The following is a 21376-nucleotide window of genomic DNA, read 5'->3' as shown; positions in this document are numbered from 1 at the left end:
ACGCACCTGCGGCTGCCGGGCCCTGCTGGGACCAGCGCTCGGCGGCGCCCCCGGGAAGAGTGCGGTCCGGGCCCTGGGTCCCCGTCCAGGAGGCGCCGCTGCAGCGGTGAGCACGTCAGGCCGGGTCTTGAGCTCGCGCCGGCCGCGCTCCCCGCGTCCCGAGCTGCGGCGGCTGCGTCCCGGGGCGGAAGGCTCAAGCTCGGTGACGCCGCGGGGTCCCAGAACCTCAGCGCCTTCGCAGACTCAGTGGTGACCCAAGGGTCCGCCCCGCCGCCGCCGGACGGAAGTCCCGCCCCCGCCCCGTAAAGGAAGTTCCGCCCCGCCGAGCGCCGATTGGCCGCACGGCCTTGGGGAGGACGCGCCCAGGACCACCCCACCGCCTCCGCCGAGGTTTCTGCGGTAGCAGGCGGCGCAGCCTGCGAGGGGCTTACGTTTCCCAGACTCAGCCGCCTCGCCTCGGCCCGAGCGCGCCTGCATCCTGCCGCCCGTCGGCGCGTTGAAGGGGCTGCTACAACCTGGACTTCCGAGCCCCTGATTGGCGAGCGTGCAGGAAAGGGGCGGGGTTAGCAGAGCCGTGATGGACGTGCAAGCGGCCCAATGGCGCCGGCCGGCGAGGGGGCGGGCGAGGACAACAGCATTGGGGACCGGGGGCTGGGCGGCCGGTGGCTCTGGGATTTCTCTGGGAGGCAGCCGCAGGGAAGGGAATGATCCTGGTGAACTTGTAATCGAATCAATGGTTCCGGGAAAGCAGGAGGCGAGTGGCCAATGGCGACGGCGATGAGGCCGGCGTCCGCTGTCTCCGCAACGCCGTGTGGGAAAGGGAGGGGCGTTCATGACAGACGGGCGGACAGGCCAATGGCTGAGGGAAAGAGAACGGCGGGCGACCTATGGTGACGACGGGAAGGCAGGGCGGGGCGTCGAAGAGGCGGTGCGACAGGAGGCCTGGCGGCGCCGTTTAGGACGCGGTAAGGGCGGGGAAACCGTGACGGACGGGAGGATGGGCCAATGGGTTTGGGAGGGCGGGCGAAGGGTGGCCAATGGCGGCGGCGCGGCCGGGGGCGAGGCAGCGCGGCGGCGCTGGCGCTGCGGGAAGCGGCGGGGCGGCGGCGAGGCTGAGGTGCGCCCGGGCGACGGGCGGGGCGGGGCCGGCGCGGGGCTTCGGGCGCGCCCACTCGGCCGCCCTGGGGCGGACGCAACGGGCGCAGGTGCGGGGCGCGGGCTCTGTCACGCCGCGGCCTCACCCGGCGGTGCCTCGGCAGGCGGCCGGCGCGGGGCGCGGGCGGCGCGGCCATGGGCTCGCAGGGCAGCCCGGTGAAGAGCTACGACTACCTGCTCAAGTTCCTGCTGGTGGGCGACAGCGACGTGGGCAAGGGCGAGATCCTGGAGAGCCTGCAGGACGGCGCGGCCGAGTCCCCGTACGCCTACAGTAACGGTAAGGCCCAGCCCGCGGCGCGCGCTGCTACGCGGGGCCCGAGCCCGGCGAGCTGGGCGCGGAGCTCGCCCTCGGCCCGACCCTTCCAAGCGCCGCCGAACGTGCCCAGGAACGCCTTTGCCTGGCTTCCAGACCCGGTGGCTCGGCGGCTGCGGGGTGCCCGGGCTCCAGTCCCGAGGTGACGCCGGGGAGCAGGAGGACGGACCAGAGGGGCGCGCCCAGCGGGGACGGTGCCATGGACCCGGGGTCTGGGGGACGGTGTCACAGGTCCAGGATCTCAGGGGAAGGTGTCATGGATCCTGGAGAAGGTGTCATGGGCCTGGGATCATCTGGGGTCCGAAGGAAGGTGTCGTGGGCCTGAGGGAAGGTGTCATGAGTGCAGGATCTGGGGTCTGAGAGAAGGTGTCATGGGTCCAGGATCTGGGGTCTGGGGAAAGGTGTCACGGGCCCAGTAGAAGGCGTCATTGGCCAAAGGGAAGGTGTGATGGGTCTAGGATCATCTGGGGTCCGAGGGAAGGTGTAATAGATCTGGGGGAAGGCATCATGGGTCTAAGGGAAGGTGTCATGGGTCTAGGATTATCTGGAGTCCGAGGGAAGGTGTCAGGGACCCACGTCTGGTGGCAGGTGCTGCTGGACTGTTCTTGGGACCCTGTCTCGAGCATGCACAGATGACAGGTCGTTATAGGCAGACTGTTCCCCTGAGGTATTTACTTACAGCTGAGGGAGTCAACACTTTGTGCTGGAAGAAAATACCTCTGTCATGAGTTACTGAGCATTTTTCTTTTTTTTTTTTTTAATTTTTTTTTTTTTTTTTTGAGATGGAGTCTCACTCTGTCGCCAGGTTGGAGTGCAATGGCACAATCTCGGCTCACTGCAATCTCCACCTCCTGGGTTCAAGCGATTCCCCTGCCTCAGCCTCCCGAGTAGCTGGGACTGCAGGTGCGCGCCACCACGCCCGGCTAATTTTTTGTGTGTATTTTAGTAGAGACAGGGTTTCAGCATGTTGGCCAGGATGGTCTTGATCTCCTGATCTCATGATCTGCCCGCCTCGGCCTCCCAAAGTGCCGGGATTACAGACGTGAGCCACCGCGCCCCGCCTGAACGTTTGTTTTTAACTTCCAGTTGCATGGCTAAAATACACAAGATAGAGCGCATCTCTGGGGCTTGCCTGCCTGAGCGTGCCTCTTAATTTAGGTATTCAACATAGCAAAGTGGTTAACAGGGTCAGTGAGACGGCGTGGTCCTCATCACCCCTCATGGGGGCCTGGACCGAATGGGATGTTTTCCCAGAAGACCTGGGTGGCCCCAGATGAACTGGGAGCAGTCAGCATCCAGCCTCCCCAGAGTCCATCTGCGCTTCAGGGAATGCCATCTACACTGGCGAACGTACCTGTCCTGGTCCCTGCCCTCTCCCCTTGCTTTGTTTCTTGGGCTCTTGTCTGTCCTGTCTGACTGCCCTGAGCATCTGCTGTTTGCTGAGTCGCCTGCCCTTGGCTGCTGAGAGTGTGGGCACAGCATCCCCCACTTTCTCACTCAGGGGTTGGCAGAGTGTGGGGTTACCTGGACTGACGCTGAGCGCGCTTCCTTCTGGCACGGCTTCAGCAGTGGGCAGCAGCACCGGGGGCTCTGGAAGCTTGTGCTCTTGGCCTTAGCCTGGAGGAGGGGTTGAAAAGGGCCAGGGAGGAAGAGCTCTGGGTCCAGTTTTAGGTGGGGGAAGTGTAAGGCCCACCAGGGGCATTGGGGGCTCACGCGTTAGGCCCCTACACCAGCCGCAGCCTCCCGGGCCTGCACTTGACAGTGACTGTCTCAGAGTTGGGAACTCCTGACTCAGGTGGTGGGCGGCCAAGCTGATGGTGCAGGTGGCGTTGCCTTCTAAAGCCTGGCTCCAGGGGTGCTGTGCACTCCCAGGAGGCTGGCGGCGTGCGTGTTTGTGCATGTTCAGACGAGCACGGGAAGGGCTGGGCTTCATCAGGGTCAGTGTTTTCCCGGGACATGAATGCTTGCTTCTGAGGGCCAGCTCAGCCATACTGGCCAACTCCTCTACTCCAACCACACCACACAGCGAGGAGCTGGAGAGACAGGACCCTCGTTCCTCCCTGTCCCCTTTGTCGGGCTGCGGGGCATTGCCACACTTCCTCTGACATGCTTGCTAAAGTGGGGCCAGTATTGTGTAAGATGTGGAGACCTGCCTGCTTGCAGAGACTTTGGAGGCTCACAGTGGCTTGGACCAGAAGCAGAGGGAGAGTCCGCTCTTAGAAAGACACCACGCGCTCTCAGGGCCCGGCGCATACTTCCAGGTCCCCGCGGGAGTCCTGTGGCCTCGAGCAGAAAAGGGAGCGCCTCTGGGCTGTGGAACGCGCTTTCCCGTGTCTAAGGCCTCAAGGTTAAGACGTGCACAGCACAAGGAGCAGGTCTTTGTGGTCAGGTGGCAGCTTGCCAACCCCAGGGGCCAGCCCTCTTCATCAGGGTGAAGTTGGTGGATCTGAGGATTTCCCGAGCGGGCTGTGGGGGTCTCGGAAACTCAGGAGCAGCTGGTTCTCAGGACTCAGCATCTTGAGAATTTATTCTCCTTTGAAAGAGTTATAGCAGGAGCTTTAGGTCTCTGGCCCTCGTGGGAAGGACGTACGTGTTAACCTTCGTTGTTTTCTCCTTTATTGTGAGGCGCCTTCTGTGTTTCCAGCTTCCATGTTTCTGCAGGGCTCCCCGCTGGGTGGTGGATGCCTGTGGCAGGGAGGCCCCTTCTGTGCAGGGCTTGCTGCTCCAGCATGGCCCAGAGCTCCTTCAGCTCACACCAGATCACTTACTTGCCTGTCTAGCACGTTCCTCAGACAGGTGTGTGAGCGTACGTTGCCCTCTCCAGCTTCACAAACAAATGAGTCATCAAAGTGACCTTTTTCTTAGTGCTGGCACCTGAGGCAGTGGCGTGTGACTGCACGCCCAGCACCTGTGGAGCCCCTGTGAGCTCTTCCGTGTCCCCTAATGCGGGTGTGCGCTGGGTTTCCGGATCTCTAGGTCTGGAAAGGTTTTCCTTTCTTTGACACCCAGCAGTGATCTTAGGGAGTGCTTCATGCTCTTCTCAGGACAAAACAGAGCCCTTGGCATAGAGTGCCTCTGAGCGACCCAGGAGCGTGGGCGGTGCACACGGTGGGAAGGAGGAAGCTTCAGTTTGGGAGCGACCCTGCAGTCAGGCTCCAGGGTGTGGGCCAGGGTGGTGGGCCCATTTGGCCCTGAGGAACTACCCTCATGGGGTGCGCACCCTCCCCCAAGCCCAGGAAGCATCCTGCTGTGGCTGGCCCGCTCCTGCTCTGTGAAGGACATAGAAGGTCCTGGATTAAGGCAGTTCCTCCCTCTGTACCTTGTCCCCTACAAACCTTCCTGGGAGCCAGTTTGCCTCCAGCCACGTTTGTCAGGGTTTGTGTGCCCACATCCTGGAAGACTTCAGAAGGGGTTAATCCTCTTGACTTTATTTCTCTCTCTGCTCCTTTGGGAGTCAGTGTTGGTGGAAGCTGCTGAGTGACACTCCGGTCCTTTGAGCCTGGCAAGTTGTGGGGAGAAACAGAGGGAGGCAGTTGTGGACATAGCAAGGCCGACATCGCGGTTTGCTGTGGATGTTGGGGTCTGATGGCCACTGACATGTCTGTGGGGCCGCACTCTGCCTGCTGTGCCCATGGGAGCGAGGGCACCCTGTGTGGGAGTCCCAACTTCTTCAGCTTCACAACTCCCTGAGCTTTCTCCAAACAGTTACAAACGTTTCTTCTCATCTGACTTGAAGTTCACGGCTCCAAAGTGGCCAGTTCCAGGGGAAACTATCTTCAGAGGCTCCTCTGTGTTTCATTGTCCTGAGTGAAAACCACGTGTGTGTTGTCGGCTGCTTATCTCCAGGGCTAGCTGAGGCTTTTGCGGGAGGTTCTAGCTGTGTGTCTTCAGGTGACTGGACAGCCGTGCGTGGCTTCCCTGTGCCTGCTGTTGATGTTGGGCACCACTGCAGCCCGGAGTCCCTTCTCTTCCCCTGCACTTGATTGGGTTTTGCTCGTTTTCTTTTTTTTCTTTTTTGAGACGGGGTCTTACTTGTCCGCCAGGCTGGAGCGCAGTGGCACGATCTCGACTCACTGCAGCCTCTGCCTTCTGGGTTCAAGCGATTCTCCTGCCTCAGCCTCCCGAGTAGCTGGGATTACAGGCGCCCGCCACCATACCTGGCTAATTTTTGTATTTTTAGTAGAGACGGGTTTCACCGTGTCAGCCAGGCTGGTCTCAAACTCCTGACCTCAAGTGATCCACCTGCCTCGAGGTTTTTGCTCGTTTTCTGGGGCAGTATTTTGGGGTTTGCTTTTCCTCTGTGAGGTGCCAGGTTTTCCAGCAGGGTGGTGTTCTTGGAGGAACAGGGGTGATCACCATGGTAACAGCTAATGCTGCCAGCGTGTGATGAGTGCCTGCCAGCACTGGTGGGTGCTTCCCGCTGCCCCCATGTGGCCCCCACCACCACCTGTGAGAAGGCAGCGCCACCCCCATTGTGCAGGCGAGAGATTGTGGCTCAGAAGGTAGCAGCTGTCGAGGGCGGGCTCAGGGTTTGGAGGAGCTGCCCTGCAGACCTCCTGTGAAGCAGGGGGCTTCATGGCTCTTCCCCCGTCCTCCTCCTCACCTCCACCTGGGCCTGGGGTAACTGCCACACACCTGCTTCTGCTGCACCATGTACACTAAATTCTTCTGAGACCCGAGCCTCAGAGGACCGCCCCAGCCCCAGGGTGACCCTGGGCGGCATCTGGGAACCCACATGTTCAGGAGGTAGGACTGTGTGGGTCATTATAACTTTTTTCTTTTTTTCTTTCTTTTTTTTTTTTTTTGAGATGGAGTCTAACTGTTGCCCAGGCTGGAGTGCACTGGCATGATCTCAGCTCATTGCAACCTCCGCCTCCCGGGTTTAAGTGATTCTCCTGCCTCAGCCTCCCAAGTAGCTGGGATTACAGGTGCCCGCCACCACACCCAGCCTATTTTTGTATTTATAGTAGAGACGGGGTTTCACTGTGTTGGCCAGGCTGGTCTCGAACTCCTGACCTTGTGATCTACCCACCTCGGCCTCCCAAAGTGCTGGGATTACAGGCGTGAGCCACTGCGCCCGGCTCATTATAACTTTTTTCAAGATGGCCAGGACCCTGTGACTTGCCAGCTCTGCCTGTACCGGGACTCCCACCGGGGGCACGCTGTCCCGTACCCCAGAGTCCCGCAGGCCTGAGGGCAGCCTACTCCCTCCCAAGTGACTTCATGTCCCGAACTCCGACTGGCCGCCCGCTGGGCATCGGTTCACACCTGCCCTGGTCTCGCGTGGGACGCTGCCCCGGAGACGCCGCCTTCTGTTGACTGGCTGGGACCAGGTCCTCGCTCCCTCTCTCTTCCTGGCCTTGCTCATGCTCTGCCCTCAGTCTTTTCCCAGCTCTGGCTGTGGACTTCTCATGAAGGCCCAGTCCTGAGCCCTCGAGTTTTTCTCCCTCATTTCAGACATTTGTTCTGTCATTTATTGGGCATTTTACGAGGTGCTGGGCCAGGAGCTGAGGGTGCAAAGGAGAACAAAATAGAGAGTCTTTTCTTTTATACACTTTTGAAGAAATAAGAAAGGGACCTTTAGGATGTGGTGTGACCGACTGGAGGAGGTTCAGCACGTGGAAGTGTATGGGAGGGATGTGGGCCTCGGCCGCGTGGGGGATGGCTTCCGGGAGGAGGTGCACCTGAGCGAGTCCTGTGATGGGCAGCCCAGGCCAGCGGCCCTCAGATGCAGGAGCTGCTGGTGTCACCGAGCTGTTCAGACCCTTCCCAAGCTCCCCAAGTGGGAGTGCCACTTGTCATCCGGGTTTTGAAAGCATTCCTGGCAAAGACAGCCTGTGCGAGGGGCCTTGGGAGAGGCAAGCAAGGTGGCCCCCAGGCAGGGTTGGGGGTCAAGCGTCCAGTGTTCTCATGACATCTGAAGCCACAGTCGTCTTTCCCTCAGGACTGCCTGTTCTTCCCTGTCTCTTTCCCACCCACCTGGGCAGGCCCCTCTGTACCTGGGCCTAGGGCTGCCTCCCACCTTTGCTCTGTTCCTGGAGACCATCACCAAAGCCCATCTGTTCTCCCTTCACTGGGCTGCTCCTCCCTCCCTCCCTCCCTCCTTCCCTCACACCCGACCGGGCTGCTCCTGCCTCCCTCACTCCTTCCTTCCCTCCCTCCCCGGCTCCTGGGCTCCTGGCCGGGCTGCTCCTGCCCTTCTCTCTCCCTCCCAGCCAGGCTGCTCCTGCCCTTCCTCCCTCCCTCCCAGCCAGTCGCAGCAAGCAGAGCTGCGCCTGAGAGCTCCCATGGCCAGCTGTGAATGAGGGCAGCAGGCCACTGGGTTCTGGAGGTTTCCAGAGCCACTCCTGGACTCATCCATGTGTGGTGAGGTTCCTTCTGTTTAACTCCCTGCTGTGGAGACAAACCCACCTCCTCCTGAGAGGGTGCTGGACTATGAGATTGATTGTGTGTCTGGTTTAAATTATGCTAATTGTGCTGAATTTTGTTGGTTTGTTTTAAGACAGAGTTTTGCTTTTGTTGCCCAGCCTAGAGCATAATGGCGTGATCTCGGCTCATTGCAACCTCCGCCTCCCAGGTCCAAGCAATTCTCCTGCCTCGGCCTCCCCAAGTAGTTGGCATTACAGGCCCCCACCACCATGCCCAGCTAATTTTTGTATTTTTAGTGGAGGCGGGGTTTCACCATGTTGGTCAGGCTGGTCTCAAACTACTGATCTCGTGATCCATCCGCCTTGGCCTCCCAAAGTGCTGGGATTACAGGCGTGAGCCACCACGCCTGGCCTCTAATTGTGCAGTTTTATAAGTTGGACTGGCATGGCCTTACTTAAATTTTCAGGAAACTGTTAAGTTAGTAGGTAGAATATTTAATGTTAAGTTTGTACAGCGGCCAGATGCCAGAACTTTTGGACAAGTGAGTTAATGTCCACCTCCAGTCGTTAGCACTTGCTCTCAGTGCTTGCATGTAACAGGGCAAATGCTTGCACGGCAGGTGCATGGCAGTGCCAGCCAGGTCTCTCGCAGGGTGGTGTGGACACAGATGACTCTTGGGTTGAGCACACATGTTGTGGCTTGCACGATGAGCTAAATTGAAGTGTTTCAGGAAGGAAGCCACGTGGGGGAGCTGAGAGGTGGGCGGGAAGGACACAAGGGACGGATCTGGGTCCTTGCAGGTACTTTCGCCTCTTGTTCTATTTGAAGATTGCAGCTGGGAAGGTGCGAAGTTGCTGGTCCTGGAAAAGCTGCCGCCTACCCTGGTCTGGCAGGCGTAGAGTAGGAAGGGGCTGCATCGCAGCTGGGTCCTTCCCTGGGCTGTGTGTAGTACAGATGACACCCCACTGAGGGCTGTTCTGGGGCCCAGGGGCCATGTCAGCCAGGGTGTCATCTGCCGGGCATTTGGAGAAAGCAGGGAAAGGTGTCGGTGTCCAGCATCCTGGTGCAGAGAGCGCTGCCGAACCAATATGAGAAGGCGGGGAGAGTGCTTGTCTGGCTGGGTTGACTTCTTGGGCGGTCGGGAGAGGGATGTGCAGACTGTGGCACTGGCGGGTGTCAGGGACCAGACGTTATGGAGGTGGTGGGGAAGAGGAGCAGCTGCAGGAAGAAGGCCTGCCTACCAAGACCGTGGTCTATGGGCATCCTCAGGGCAGGAGCTGGGTGGAAAAGGGGCCTCTTTGGTCCTCTTGAAAGCGATGGTAAACAGATGTCAACAGGCTGCACTCGCACTTTGAGCCTAACGTAGGGAGGAGGCTTCTGAGCCAACCTGGGGATGACAGCGCACTCTGATACCGGCAGTTTGCGGCTCTCTCTTGCTGAGATCAAGATTTTGAGTACAGCAGAGATTTCTGGACATTTGTCCTTCAGAAATTAGAGGGACGAGGGCATTGGTGCTGTGGAGGGGTAGGGACCCATGGGTGTAGGACAGAAGACCAGGGAACGACCAGATACCTGAGTGCCTCTGCCCACCAAGCTGCTGCACGTAGAGGTAGCAGGGGAGGTGATCCAGGCAAGGCAGGATGGGAGGGGCTCAGGAGCAGCCAGGCCCTAGTGCTGGTGACGAGGGGGGTGGTGGGCAGGGGCATGTGGAAGGGCCTTCTGACCACGGTGTGCGGAGGGCTTGGTGCTGGGGGGCCCGGAGCTGTGGAAAGGGTGCAGGAAAGAGTTGATCCCATATTCCCAGATGGCAGAGTGGAAGCAGAGGCTCTCGGCGCCCAAACAGCCTTCGCCGTCTTTACGGTGAACAGGGTCTGCAAACCAAACTGGGAAGGATTCGAATCCTGGATGGGTGATGGGGGCCTGGCTGCGTAAACTGGCCCTGTTGAAAGACATGCCCATCCCATGAGAGGGACAGCCATCCAGCATCTTTTTTTTTTTTAATTTGTGTTTTTTGAGACGGAGTCTTGCTCCATTGCCCAGAGTGGAGTTCAGTGGCGCAATCTCAGCTCACTGCAACCTCTTGAGCCTCCCGGGTTCAAGTGATTCTCCTGCCTCAGCTTCCTGAGTAGCTGGGATTACAGGCATGCACCACCACACCTGGCTAATTTTTTATATTTTTAGTAGAGATGGGGGTTTTGCTGTGTTGGCCAGGCTGGTCTTGAACTCCTGACCTCAAGCAGTCCACCCACCTCAGCTTCCCAAAGTTGGTGGAATTACAGGCATGAGCCACTGTGCCCAGCGCAGCTTAGCATCTTTGGAAAAGAGTAGAGGGCTGGGCGCGGTGGCTCACACCTGCAATCTCAGCACCTTGGGAGGCCAAGGTAGGCGGGGTGCTGGAGCCCAGGAGTTTGAGACCAGCCTGGGCAACATAGTGAGACCCCACCTCTACAAAAAAAAAAAAAAAAAAAGGCCAGGCGTGGTGGCTCACGCCTGTAATCCCACCACTTTGGGAGGCCGAGGTAGGTGAATCACGAGGTCAAGAGATTGAGACCATCCTGGCCAACATGGTGAAACCCGTCTCTACTAAAACTACAAAAATTGGCTGGGCGCGGTGGCTCACGCCTGTAATCCCAGCACTTTGGGAGGCTGAGGCGGGTGGATCTCGAGGTCAGGGGATTGAGACCATCCTGGCTAACATGGTGAAACCCTGTTTCTATAAAAATACAAAAAATTAGCTGGGCGTGGTGGCGGGTGCCTGTAGTTCCAGCTACTTGGGAGGCTGAGGTAGGAGAATGGTGTGAACCCAGGAGGCGGAGCTTGCAGTGAGCCGAGATTGCGCCACAGACTCCAGCCTGGGTGACAGAGTGAAACTCTGCCTCAAAAAATATGTACATAAATACAAATATAAAAATTAGCTGGGCTTGCTGGCGCATGCCTGTAGCCCCAGCTACTTGGAAGACTGAGGCAGGAGAATTGCTTGAACCTGGGAGGCAGAGGTTGCAGAGAGCCGAGATCGCGCCACTGCACTCTAGCTTAGTGACAGAGCAAGACCCTGTCTCAAAAAATAAAAAATAAAGAAAAGAGGATGGAAGAAGAGAAGAGCCGAGACCTGGAAATGGGCAGGTACTTTACAGTTTGTACAGCGGCCGGATGTAAGAACCTCATGTCAACCCTGAGTAAAGATGTAGGCCGGGCGGTCAAGCACAGCACTCTCCAGCAGCTCCGACAGCATGGGCGACCCGGCGGGAGCCTGTGTGCTGCTTTCCCTGCCCTGGGCCGGCGGCTGCTGGTGGGCTTTCACCTGACTTCCTGGACAGCAGTGTTGTCTGCCACCTGGGCACAGCACCACCTGGGCACAGCAGGGAGAGTCTGTGTGTCAGACCTCGCTGGGAGGGGCGGTAACAGGCTAGATGACATCAGAATTCAGGACTCTGAACACAAACACAGTGACACCGATCAGGGTTGCCGAGGTGCTGTGTTTCGGTCCAGAAAGTCACTGCTGCGGGGTGGGGAGTGTGGCCAGAGCCCGGGCCCCGACCCCTGCCGAAGCTTCCATGGACAGGGGACCCTGCTGTGCCTGTGCCGCCGGCTTTGCTCCCAGGGGTGTCTGTGTCCTCAGGCCCTGCCAAGGCAGTGGCAGGCTGATGTCTGCCCGTGTCGGCCGGCCACAGCCCTAGTGGTTGCCCGCGGAGGCTTGTACCCACCTGATTCCTGCCTGAGAGGAGTCTCTGGGTCAGCTGATGCCAGCAGGACCCGCTTCACCTGGTCAGCAGGGAGGAGGCAACTTCCCTCAGGGCCATGTGCCTCCTCCGTGTGCACTGCTGCCATGGCTGCTTCTGTCGATAGGCATATCCGTGAAAATGCACGCCCCTGGATGTTCCCTAGTGTCACATATCCGTGAAAATACATGCCCCTGGTGTTCCCTAGTGTCACACATCCGTGAAAATGCACGCCCCTGGTGTTCCCTAGTGTCAGCGTGGATTCAGCAAGGTTCTGTTCCCTTGGGGCATCACACTCCTTTCCTGTCTGGTTTGGGACTCACATGGCCCCCTTGATGTTGGAGCCTCTTCAGGCGGCACCTGCATCCTGGGCTATGCCCTGAGTTCCTGGAGCTCCCTGCATCCTGGCACAGCCTGGTACTTCCAGCAGATGTGGTTCGTGCCTGCCCTGGAAGTGGCCATCTCTCTAAAGAGCCTGGGTCCTCCTGGTGGGGAGAGAGAAAGAGTACGTCAGCTTCTTAAATTACTTTATTAAAAATTGACATATGCCAAATAGTAATAATAATAGTAATAACAGCAAGTGCAAAGGGTAAGTAATAAGAACAGACGTCACCTAACCTGCTGAGTTTAAAATATTGTTATGTTGGACTTTTTTTTTTTTTGAGACGGAGTCTCGCTCTGTCGCCCAGGCTGGAGTGCAGTGGCCGGATCTCAGCTCACTGCAAGCTCCGCCTCCCGGGTTCACGCCATTCTCCTGCCTCAGCCTCCTGAGTAGCTGGGACTACAGGCGCCCGCCACCTCGCCCGGCTAGTTTTTTGCATTTTTTAGTAGAGATGGGGTTTCACCGTGTTAGCCAGGATGGTCTCGATCTCCTGACCTCGTGATCCGCCCGTCTCGGCCTCCCAAAGTGCTGGGATTACAGGCTTGAGCCACCGCGCCCGGCCATGTTGGACTTTTTTAAAGAGCTTTGGTGCCAGCCATGCATGGTGGCTCACGCCTGTGATCCCAGCCCTTTGAGAAGCTGAGGCAGTCTGATCACGAGATCAAGAGATCGAGACCGTCCTGACCAACATGGTGAAACCCCCTCTCTACTAAAAATGCAAAAATTAGCTTGGTGTGGTGGCAGGCACCTGTATTGCCAGCTACTCAGCAGGCTGAAGCAGGAGAATCGCCTGAACCTGGGGAGGCAGAGGTTGCAGTGAGCCGCGTTTGCACCACTGCACTCCAGCCTGGGCGACAGAGTGAGACTCTATCTCAAAAAAAAAAAGAGCTTTGGTACCTGAGTGCATCGCATAGACAGTTTAACCCATAAGTCATTATCAGCAAGTGGTGACTGCCCAGGTTTTTGCCTGGGGGGGAACAGAAAGGTTTTGATTCCAGTCTCAGTGCTGTGAAGAGTTGGCAGTCACACTGGGACAGAGCCTGGTGTGTGGCAGCCGCGTGAGGCTCTCCTGGGCTCCTCTGGAGGCAGGGTCCCTCCGGCCCCCCAGGAGCAACCTGCCCCTCTGTCTGCCTCTGCATCTAACCCTTAGCCTCCCTGCTGAGCCATTAGCGTTGAAGCCTGGTCATTAGCGTTGAAGCCCTTCCCTCCTGGTTTAGTTTTCCTCACCATGCCTACTGCTCGTGTCCGGGATAGAGATAGAAGATGTAGCTCCCATGTGTGTGCAGCTGGTTTTTTTAAAAACTGTAATACCAAAAAGTATGATTTTTTGTGTATTATCCACACCATCAAGGCTGTATCACTAAGTATCTGCTCATTCTGAAGGTGTCCGTCTTTTCTGAATTGAAATGAAAGAACGGGAGAAACCATTTGTGTCCAGCCTGTTCGAGGTGTTACATTGGCCCTAGGTGGGCTGGGCAGACGGCTGTTCTCCCCGAGCATCAGTGTCCCCACGTCAGTTTCCAGAGCTGGGTCGCTGGGGTCTGGCTCAGCGTGAGTTTGCTCAGGTGTGTGCTGAGCGCCCCTGTGTGCCGGACTCCGGGCAGGGCAGGTCCCCACCACACCCACGTCAGGTGGGGCGATTTGATCCTTATTGGGACTGTTCCCCCAGTCTCAGTTCACCAGGGCCACACATATGGTGCTCAGACAGGAGATTCTAATGAAAAATAGAATTGTAATCCTAAAATTACACAAGAGGGAATGCTCATAAATTTATCAAATATTAAAATATGACAACACAAGACTGGGTGTGGTGGTGCACGCCTATAATCCCAGCTACTTGGGAGGTCAAGGCAGGAGGATCCCCTGAGGCCAGGAGTTCAGACTAGGCGACATAGCAAGACCCTATCCCTACAAAAAAAGTTAAAAAAAAAAAAAAAATGGGCCAGGCACGGTGACTCATGCCTGTAATCCCAGCACTTTGGGAGACTGAGGTGGGTGGATCACTTGAGGTCAGGAGTTTGAGACCAGCCTGGCCAGTATGGTGAAACCCCGGGCGTGGTGGCGCATGCCTGTAATCCAGCTACTCGGGAGGCTGAGATGGGAGAACAGGCTGGAGTACAATGGTGCGATCTCGGCTCACTGTAACCTCCGCCTCCCGGGTTCAAGCGATTCTCCTGCCTCAGTCCCCCAAGTAGCAGGGGTTACAGGCACCTGCCACCACGCCTGGCTAGTTTTTTGGTATTTTTTTTAGTAGAGATGGGGTTTCACCATGTTGGCCAGGCTGGTCTCGAACTCCTGACCTCAGGTGATCCACCCACCTCGGCCTCCCAAAGTGCTGGGATCACAAGCATGAGCCACTGTGCCCGGCCAATAAATTATTTTTGTAGTGATAAGTTCTTGCCGTGTTGGCCAGGCTGGTCTTGAACTCCCGGGCTCAAGTGATTCTCCCACCTTGGCCTCCCCAAGTGTCGAGATTCCAGGTGTGAGCCACGGTGCACAGCCAGAAATGAGTCTTTTTTTTTTTTTTTTTTTTTTTGAGACGGAGTCTTGCTCTGCCGCCCAGGCTGGAGTGCAGTGGCCGGATCTCAGCTCACTGCAAGCTCCGCCTCCCGGGTTCACGCCATTCTCCTGCCTCAGCCTCCCGAGTAGCTGGGACTACAGGCGCTGCCAACGCGCCCGGCTAGTTTTTTGTATTTTTTAGTGGAGACGGGGTTTCACCGTGTTAGCCAGGATGGTCTCGATCTTCTGACCTCGTGATCCGCCCAGCTCGGCCTCCCAAAGTGCTGGGATTACAGGCTTGAGCCACCGCGCCCGGCCCAGAAATGAGTCTTAAAGTGGACATGCAATTGGGGTTTAAGCCACACTAAGCTGGATTTGTAATCATTGAAAATAATCTGAGAGCTACGGGATCTGCTCCTTAAAAGATGGGCGAGGAGGCTGGGCGCGGTGGCTCCTGCCTGTAATCCCAGCACTTTGGGAGGCCGAGGCAGGTGGATCACGAGGTCAGGAGAACGAGACCATCCTGGCTAACACGGTGAAACCCCGTCTCTATTAAAAAATACAAAAAACTAGCCGGGCAAGGTCGCGGGCGCCTGTAGTCCCAGCTACTTGGGAGGCTGAGGCAGGAGAATGGCGTGAACCCGGGAGGCAGAGCTTGCAGTGAGCTGAGATCCGGCCACTGCACTCCAGCCTGGGCAACAGAGTGACACTCCGTCTCAAAAAAAAAAAAAAAAAAAAGAAATTTGTTAAGATAACTTTTCCTTCCTTTACTGTCCTCCGGCAGGCAGGCGCCGGTTTGCCAGCAGTGGGGTTGGTGGACGTGGGTCATCCTTGTTTCAGAAGACATCCGAGAGTGTGGCATGCTGGGAGCTTGAATGCAGAGTGCCGGCCCGCGGGTCCAGCCCCAGGTCTTCCGGGACAGGCAGCGTCTTCACGTCCGGCTCTGATGTGTGTTCAGGCTGTCTTGTAGGGTAATCCAGTCCCCTCATCCTAGAGAGACCTACTAATCCGAATTCAAGGCAGATCAATACCCTGTGGGTTTGTTTTAAAATAATTTTATTGGGAGATGATGTCTGTGTAATAAATGTACCTTCTTTGCATGTACGGTTCTATGAGTTTTGGCACATGTGGGTACCTATGCAGCCAGTACCCTCACCAAAATCAGGAGCACTTGCACCCTCCTCCCAGAAAGCCCCCCAGTCCCCCGCGCTCGGCTTCCATCACCATGGGCTGCTTCTTCCTGTTCCGGCCATCGTGGACACGAAGCAGACCCTGCTTTCTTTTGCTCCGCAGTTTTGAAACTTGTTCATGATGTACGAGGTAGATTCTTCTTTTTTGTTCCCAAGTCATATTCCTTTGCACGAATATACCCCAGTTTGTTTATGCATTTACCTTGTTGATACACATTTGGGTTATTTCGTGGTTTGGGGTATTATGAATAATGCTGTTGTGAACGAGTTCTTGTTTTTTCTTTTTTCTTTCTTTCTTTTTTTTTTTTTTTTTTGAGACTCTCACTCTGTCGCCCAGGCTGGAGCACAGTGGCGCAATCTCCACTCACTGCAAGCTCGGCCTCCTGGGTTCACACCATTTTCCCGCCTCAGCCTCCCAAGTAGCTGGGACTACAGGCACCCGCCACCGCACCCAGCTAATTTTTTGTTGTTGTTGTTGTTGTTTAGTAGAGACGGGGTTTCACCATGTTAGCCAGGATGGTCTCCATTTCCTGACCTCGTGATCTGCCCACGTCGGCCTCCCAGAGTGCTGGGAATACAGGCGTGAGCCACCGTTCCCAGCCTAAAACTTTTTTTTTTAATTTTTTTTTCTGTAAAATACAGAAAACACGTCATTTTAGCCATTTGCGGGGATACAGTTCAGTGGCACTAGCACTAAACTATAACTAGAATACGCATGAGTCCTTTTGAAGGCGTTTCTCTTAGGTAGATATCTAAGAGTGGAATTGCTGTCGTATATGATGAGTGTACTTTTTAATTTATTAGATTGCCCAGCCTGGGCAACATAGTGAGAACCCGTTGCTATAAACATATTAAAAAAATTAGCCTGGGGCTGGGTGTGGTGACTCGACTGTAATCTCAGCACTTTGGGAGGCCGAGGCAGGCGGATCACTTGAGGTCAGGAGTTCAAGACCAACCTGGCCAACGTGGTGAAACCCCGTTTCTACTAAAAATACAAAGTTAGCCTGGTGTGGTGGCAGTGCTTGTGGTCCCAGTTACTTGAGAGGCTGAGGCAGGAGAATCACTTGAAGCCGGGAGGCGGAGGTTGGAGTGAGCTGAGACTGTGCTGCTGCACTCCAGCCTGGGCAACAGAGCGAGACTCTGTCTCAAAAAAATAAATTAGCCTGGCGTGGTGGCGCACACTTGTAATAGTCTTAGCTCCTCAGGAGGCTGAGGCAGGAGGATCGCAGGAGCCCAAGGTGGAGGCTGCAGTGAGCCATGATTGTCCCACTACACTCCAGCCTGAGCGACACAGTGAGACTCAATCTCAAAAAAGAAAACCGTTTTCTTGTTTTTTTTTTTATTGAGACGGAGTCTCGCTCTGTCACCCAGGCTGGAGTGCAGTGGCCGGATCTCAGCTCACTGCAAGCTCCGCCTCCCGGGTTTATGCCATTCTCCTGCCTCAGCCTCCCGAGTAGCTGGGACTACAGGCGCCCGCCACCTCGCCCAGCTGGTTTTTTGTATTTTTTTTAGTAGAGACGGGGTTTCACCGTGTTAGCCAGGATGGTCTCGATCCCCTGACGTCATGATCCGCCTGTCTCGGCCTCCCAAAGTGCTGGGATTACAGGCTTGAGCCACCATGCCCGGCCGAAAACCGTTTTCTAAAGGAGCCCCATGGTCTCACATAGTCCCATCAGCAATGCATGAGAATTCCGGGTGCTCCACATCTTTGCCAACTTTTGATGTCAGCTTTCCATCTTTTAATTAATCGACTTTATTGAGGTGTAATTTGTGTACAAAAATCCCCTTTACCTTTCAAGTCTGCAATTCAGTGAGTGCGGACAGGCATGCCAGCCTGAGAAAGCACCAGCCCTCGCAGCCTTGCCCTCTGCAGGCCTCTCACATCCTGCCCCCGGCCTGGCAGCTGCTGGTCTATGTCACTGTAGATTCATCTGCCTTGTCTAGTTTTCACGTCAATGGAGCCACGCAGGGCGAACTCCCCGTGTCTGGCTGCCTTCTTTCCACGTCTTCTGGTGAGCTTCAGCCACGTGGTTGAATGCGGTTGCTCCCCTCCTTCCCTGTGCTGAGTGGCCTCCCGTGTGCACGAGGCTGCAGTGCGTTTGCTGCACTCTAGATGGGCTTTGGGATGGTTTCCGTGTTGGGTGATTCTCGCAGTGCTCCTGTGAGACGTCTCAGACGCGTGTGGTGAACACAGGTGCCCGTTTCTGTTGGGATGTACTGAGGAGTGGAAGCTGGGCTGTAGGACCTCTGTAGATGCTGCCAAGCCACTTTCCAAAGCAGTCACCCAGTTTCTGTCCCAGAGGAGGGAGGGAGAGTCCTGTTTGTTCTAAGTCCTGCCTTCCTTTTAGCCATGCTGACTGCTGCAAGCTTGTTTCTTTGTAACAACTGTAGAATGTTTCTATTCTCTCAGTAACTATTCCCCCAGTGGATGGATTTTTAGTTTGGATCCAGTTTACTTCTAATCAATACAGGGCCGCAATAGATGGCCTTCGGTGGTTTCCACCTTTCCACTCCTTTTCTGTGACTGCTGTCACTAGTCCTCCCAGTCCTCAGTCCAGTGCGGGTTTCCCTGGCTGGGGCTTTACCTTCTGCAGGCCCTAGAGGAAGATGTTCCCTTGCTCATTGGGAGGTTGGCAGAATTCTGTTCTTGCTGGTGGTAGGACTGGCAGCAGCACCTTGCTGGGTGCAAGCCGACCCTTTCCCGGCTTCTCCAGGCTGCCTGCATTCTTCACAGAGGGCCCTTGCCCATTTGCAGAGCCAGCACTGGCGGGTGAAGTCCCTCTCATGCTTTGACTCTCCTTCTATCTCATCTGTAGCTCAGCCGGGAAAGGCGGTTAAGGACTTGTGTAGTTAATTGACCCCACCCAGATAATCCCGGATGATCTCCCACCTCGAGATTGCACACCTTAGTCCTGTCTGCAGAGCCTCATGCTGGCAACTCAGCAGCAAACAGCCCCTGCACTGTGCCCTGCAGGAACGTGGCTGCTGGTGGCAGGCTGGCCCTGACAGACAGACTGCCACGTGAGCCACTGCCACGTGAGCCAAGGAACCTCCACTCCAGAGCCGAGGGTGGTGCACAGGCTCAGCAGCCAGCCTTCCTTGGCTGCCTTACAGCAACTCTGCTGACAGCCCCTGGGCAGATCGGCCTCCATGGGCAGGGACACAGGTCCCATGTCCACTCCCCAGACCACCAAGATGTTGGTGACTGTTGAAAACAAAGTCGCTTGGGCACAGTGGCTCACGCCCGTCATCCCAGCACTTTGGGAGGCTGAGGCAGGCAGATTACCTGAGGTCAGGAGTTTGAGACCAGCCTGGCCAACATGGTGAAACCCCGTCTCTACTAAAAATACAAAAAAATTAGCTGGGCTTGGTGGTGGGCACCTGTAATCTCAGCTACTTGGGAGGCTGAGGCAGGAGAATCGCTTGAACATGGGAGGTGAAGGTTGCAGTGAGCTGAGATTGCGCCACCGCACTCCAGCCTGGGCAACACGAGTGAAACTCCATCTCAAAAAAACGAAAACAAAGTTGCATCTAGTAAAGCAGACAAAAAAGAAAAAGAAAAAAAACGAAGTTGCACCTGGTAAAGCAGACGCCTCAGTGACGTTTTCAGTCCCCTTCCTCCCCCTCCACTGCCAGTTTTCAGATGGATGCTGTGAGATCCCTCCAAAGGGTGCCCGAGTCTGCACCAGGCAATGTGCTGTGCCCATCCCCACCTCCCTCCACACTTTCCTGGGAGGCCTCCACGCCCATGTATTCGCTGGTTCTCACGCTGCTACGAAGGAATACCCGAGACTGGGTCATTTGTAAAGAAAAGAGATGTCATTGACTCACAGTTCCGCATGGCTGCAGAGGCCTCAGGAAACAGAGTCATGGCGGAAGGTACCTCTTCACAGGGCAGCACGAGAGAGAATGAGTGCAGAGTGAAGCGGGAAGCCCCTTCTAAAACACCATCAGGTGTGGGGAGAACTCACTCACCCTCACGAGAACAGCAGGGGGGAACCGCTCCCATGATTTAATTCTCTCTACCTGGCCCCGCCCTCAACCCGTGGGGATTAGTCAAGGTGAGATTTGGGTGGGGACACAGCCAAACCTTACTGCTCCTGCTCAGCTCCCACCTGGCCCTCTGTCCCCTGAGCTCAGCTCCCACCTGGCCCTCTGTCCCCTGAGCTCAGCTCCCACCTGGCCCTCTGTCCCCTGGGCCTGCTCAGCTCCCACCTGGCCCTCTGTCCCCTGAGCTCAGCTCCCACCTGGCCCTCTGTCCCCTGAGCTCAGCTCCCACCTGGCCCTCTGTCCCCTGGGCCTGCTCAGCTCCCATCTGGTCCTCTGTCCCCTGAGCCTGCTCAGCTCCCACCTGGTCCTCTGTCCTTGCCTGATCCCAAAGAGCTGGGCGCCCGGACCGGCAATACAGAGGCCAAGCCTGGGAGGCCCAGGATGCTGGCTTCAGGCTGCCAATCCGTGGCCCTCAGTCCCATCAGGCCCCTTCTAGACAAATGGTTGTGGCATTCCCTTTACCGTCCTGAAAAGAATGAAACTCGGCTGGCCATGGTGGCTCACGCCTGTAATCCCGGCACTTTGGGAGGCTGAGGCAGGTGGATCACTTGAGGTCAGGGGTTCGAGACCAGCCTAGCCAACATGGTGAAACCCCATCTCTACTAAAAATACAAAAAAAATTAGCTGGGTGCGGTGGCGGGCACCTGTAGTCCCCACTACTTGGGAGGCAGAGGCATAAGAATCACTTGAACCCAGGCGGTGGAGGTTGCCATGAGCCGAGATTGCACCACAATTGTGTGGCAGGTCATACCTGTCATCCCAGCCCTTTGGGAGGTCAAGGTAGGCAGATTGCTTGAACCCAGGAGCTCAAGACCAGCCTGGGCAACATAGTGAAACCCCTGACTCTACAGAAGATACAAAATTAGCCAGGTGTGGTGGTGGACGCCTGTAGTCCCAGCTACTCAGGAGGCTGAGGTGTGGGGAACACGTGAGCCCAGGAGTTGGAGGCTGCAGTGAGCCTTGATCACACCACTGCACTCCAGCCTGGGTGACAGAACGAGATCCCTTCTCAAAAAATAAAAGCGTGGACTAATGAGGTCAGATAGGTTTGACTGTTTGGGAACAGGGGTGCTGCCATGGCTGACTGAGGGGCCATGGGAGCCCCTCTCAATGCCACGTGAGGGGATGGGGAGGTCAGGCGGTGCCTGGTGTGATTCCCAGCAGGAAGCATAGGTTTATTCTCTGGGAAAATTGAGTCGTGGACACCAGATGCCAGTGGGCATGGTGGGGGATGGGGTGGCGGGGGACAGGGTGGCGGGGAGCTGGTGGCCTGAGCAAGCCTCCTTACCTGGGAACCCAGTCCCACTGGTGTGCAGATGGGAGCCCGTGGCAGGATAATGGCAGCATAACTGTCAGCCCAAAAGAAGCAGCCTCCAGACGTTGCCTGGAGCCCCAACTTAGAAGCCAGAGTCACCAGCTTCCTGGTGGCTACTTAGGGTCTGTCCTTGAGGGTCCCCAGAATGTGAGGAAAGACCCAGACAGGCAGGAAAAGAGCTCAGGGAAGAACATCGTACCAATGGCGTCGTCAGAGATGCCGCATCCGGGAATGAAGGGCCGGACGCTGCCAGCGGGGAACTGCTCAGAGCACCGAAGGAGCTTTTAGAAATTATAAATAAGCAGCACATTTTTAAAAAGCCATACAAGGGCAGAAATGAAAGTTGAGGACATCTCCCAGAAAACAGAACCAAAAGAGATTAAA

At 56.4% G+C, this 21376-nt stretch overlaps 1 protein-coding gene across 4 annotated transcripts in view; it reads left to right on the top strand.

Annotated features, from left to right (window-relative positions):
• The window catches only part of RAB40C (RAB40C, member RAS oncogene family), a 35508-nt gene continuing 14132 nt past the window's right edge, over nt 1-21376 (top strand). The window contains exons 1-2 of one of the 4 annotated variants that reach the window (XM_025371099.1): nt 1-546; nt 1260-1432. In XM_025371099.1, the coding sequence (XP_025226884.1) occupies nt 1291-1432 (142 nt within the window). In that variant the 5' untranslated portion in view covers nt 1-546; nt 1260-1290. Of the gene's footprint in view, nt 547-671; nt 755-1078; nt 1118-1259; nt 1433-21376 lie in introns of those variants that run through there. The other 3 variants (XM_025371100.1, XM_025371098.1, XM_025371101.1) reach the window with 3 other exon arrangements.

The sequence above is a fragment of the Theropithecus gelada genome, chromosome 20 (assembly GCF_003255815.1).
Source record: "Theropithecus gelada isolate Dixy chromosome 20, Tgel_1.0, whole genome shotgun sequence".
NCBI classification, from domain to species: Eukaryota; Metazoa; Chordata; class Mammalia; order Primates; family Cercopithecidae; genus Theropithecus; species Theropithecus gelada.
The sequence above is the reverse complement of the archived record's forward strand: the minus strand, read 5'-3'. Positions and strand labels throughout refer to the sequence as shown.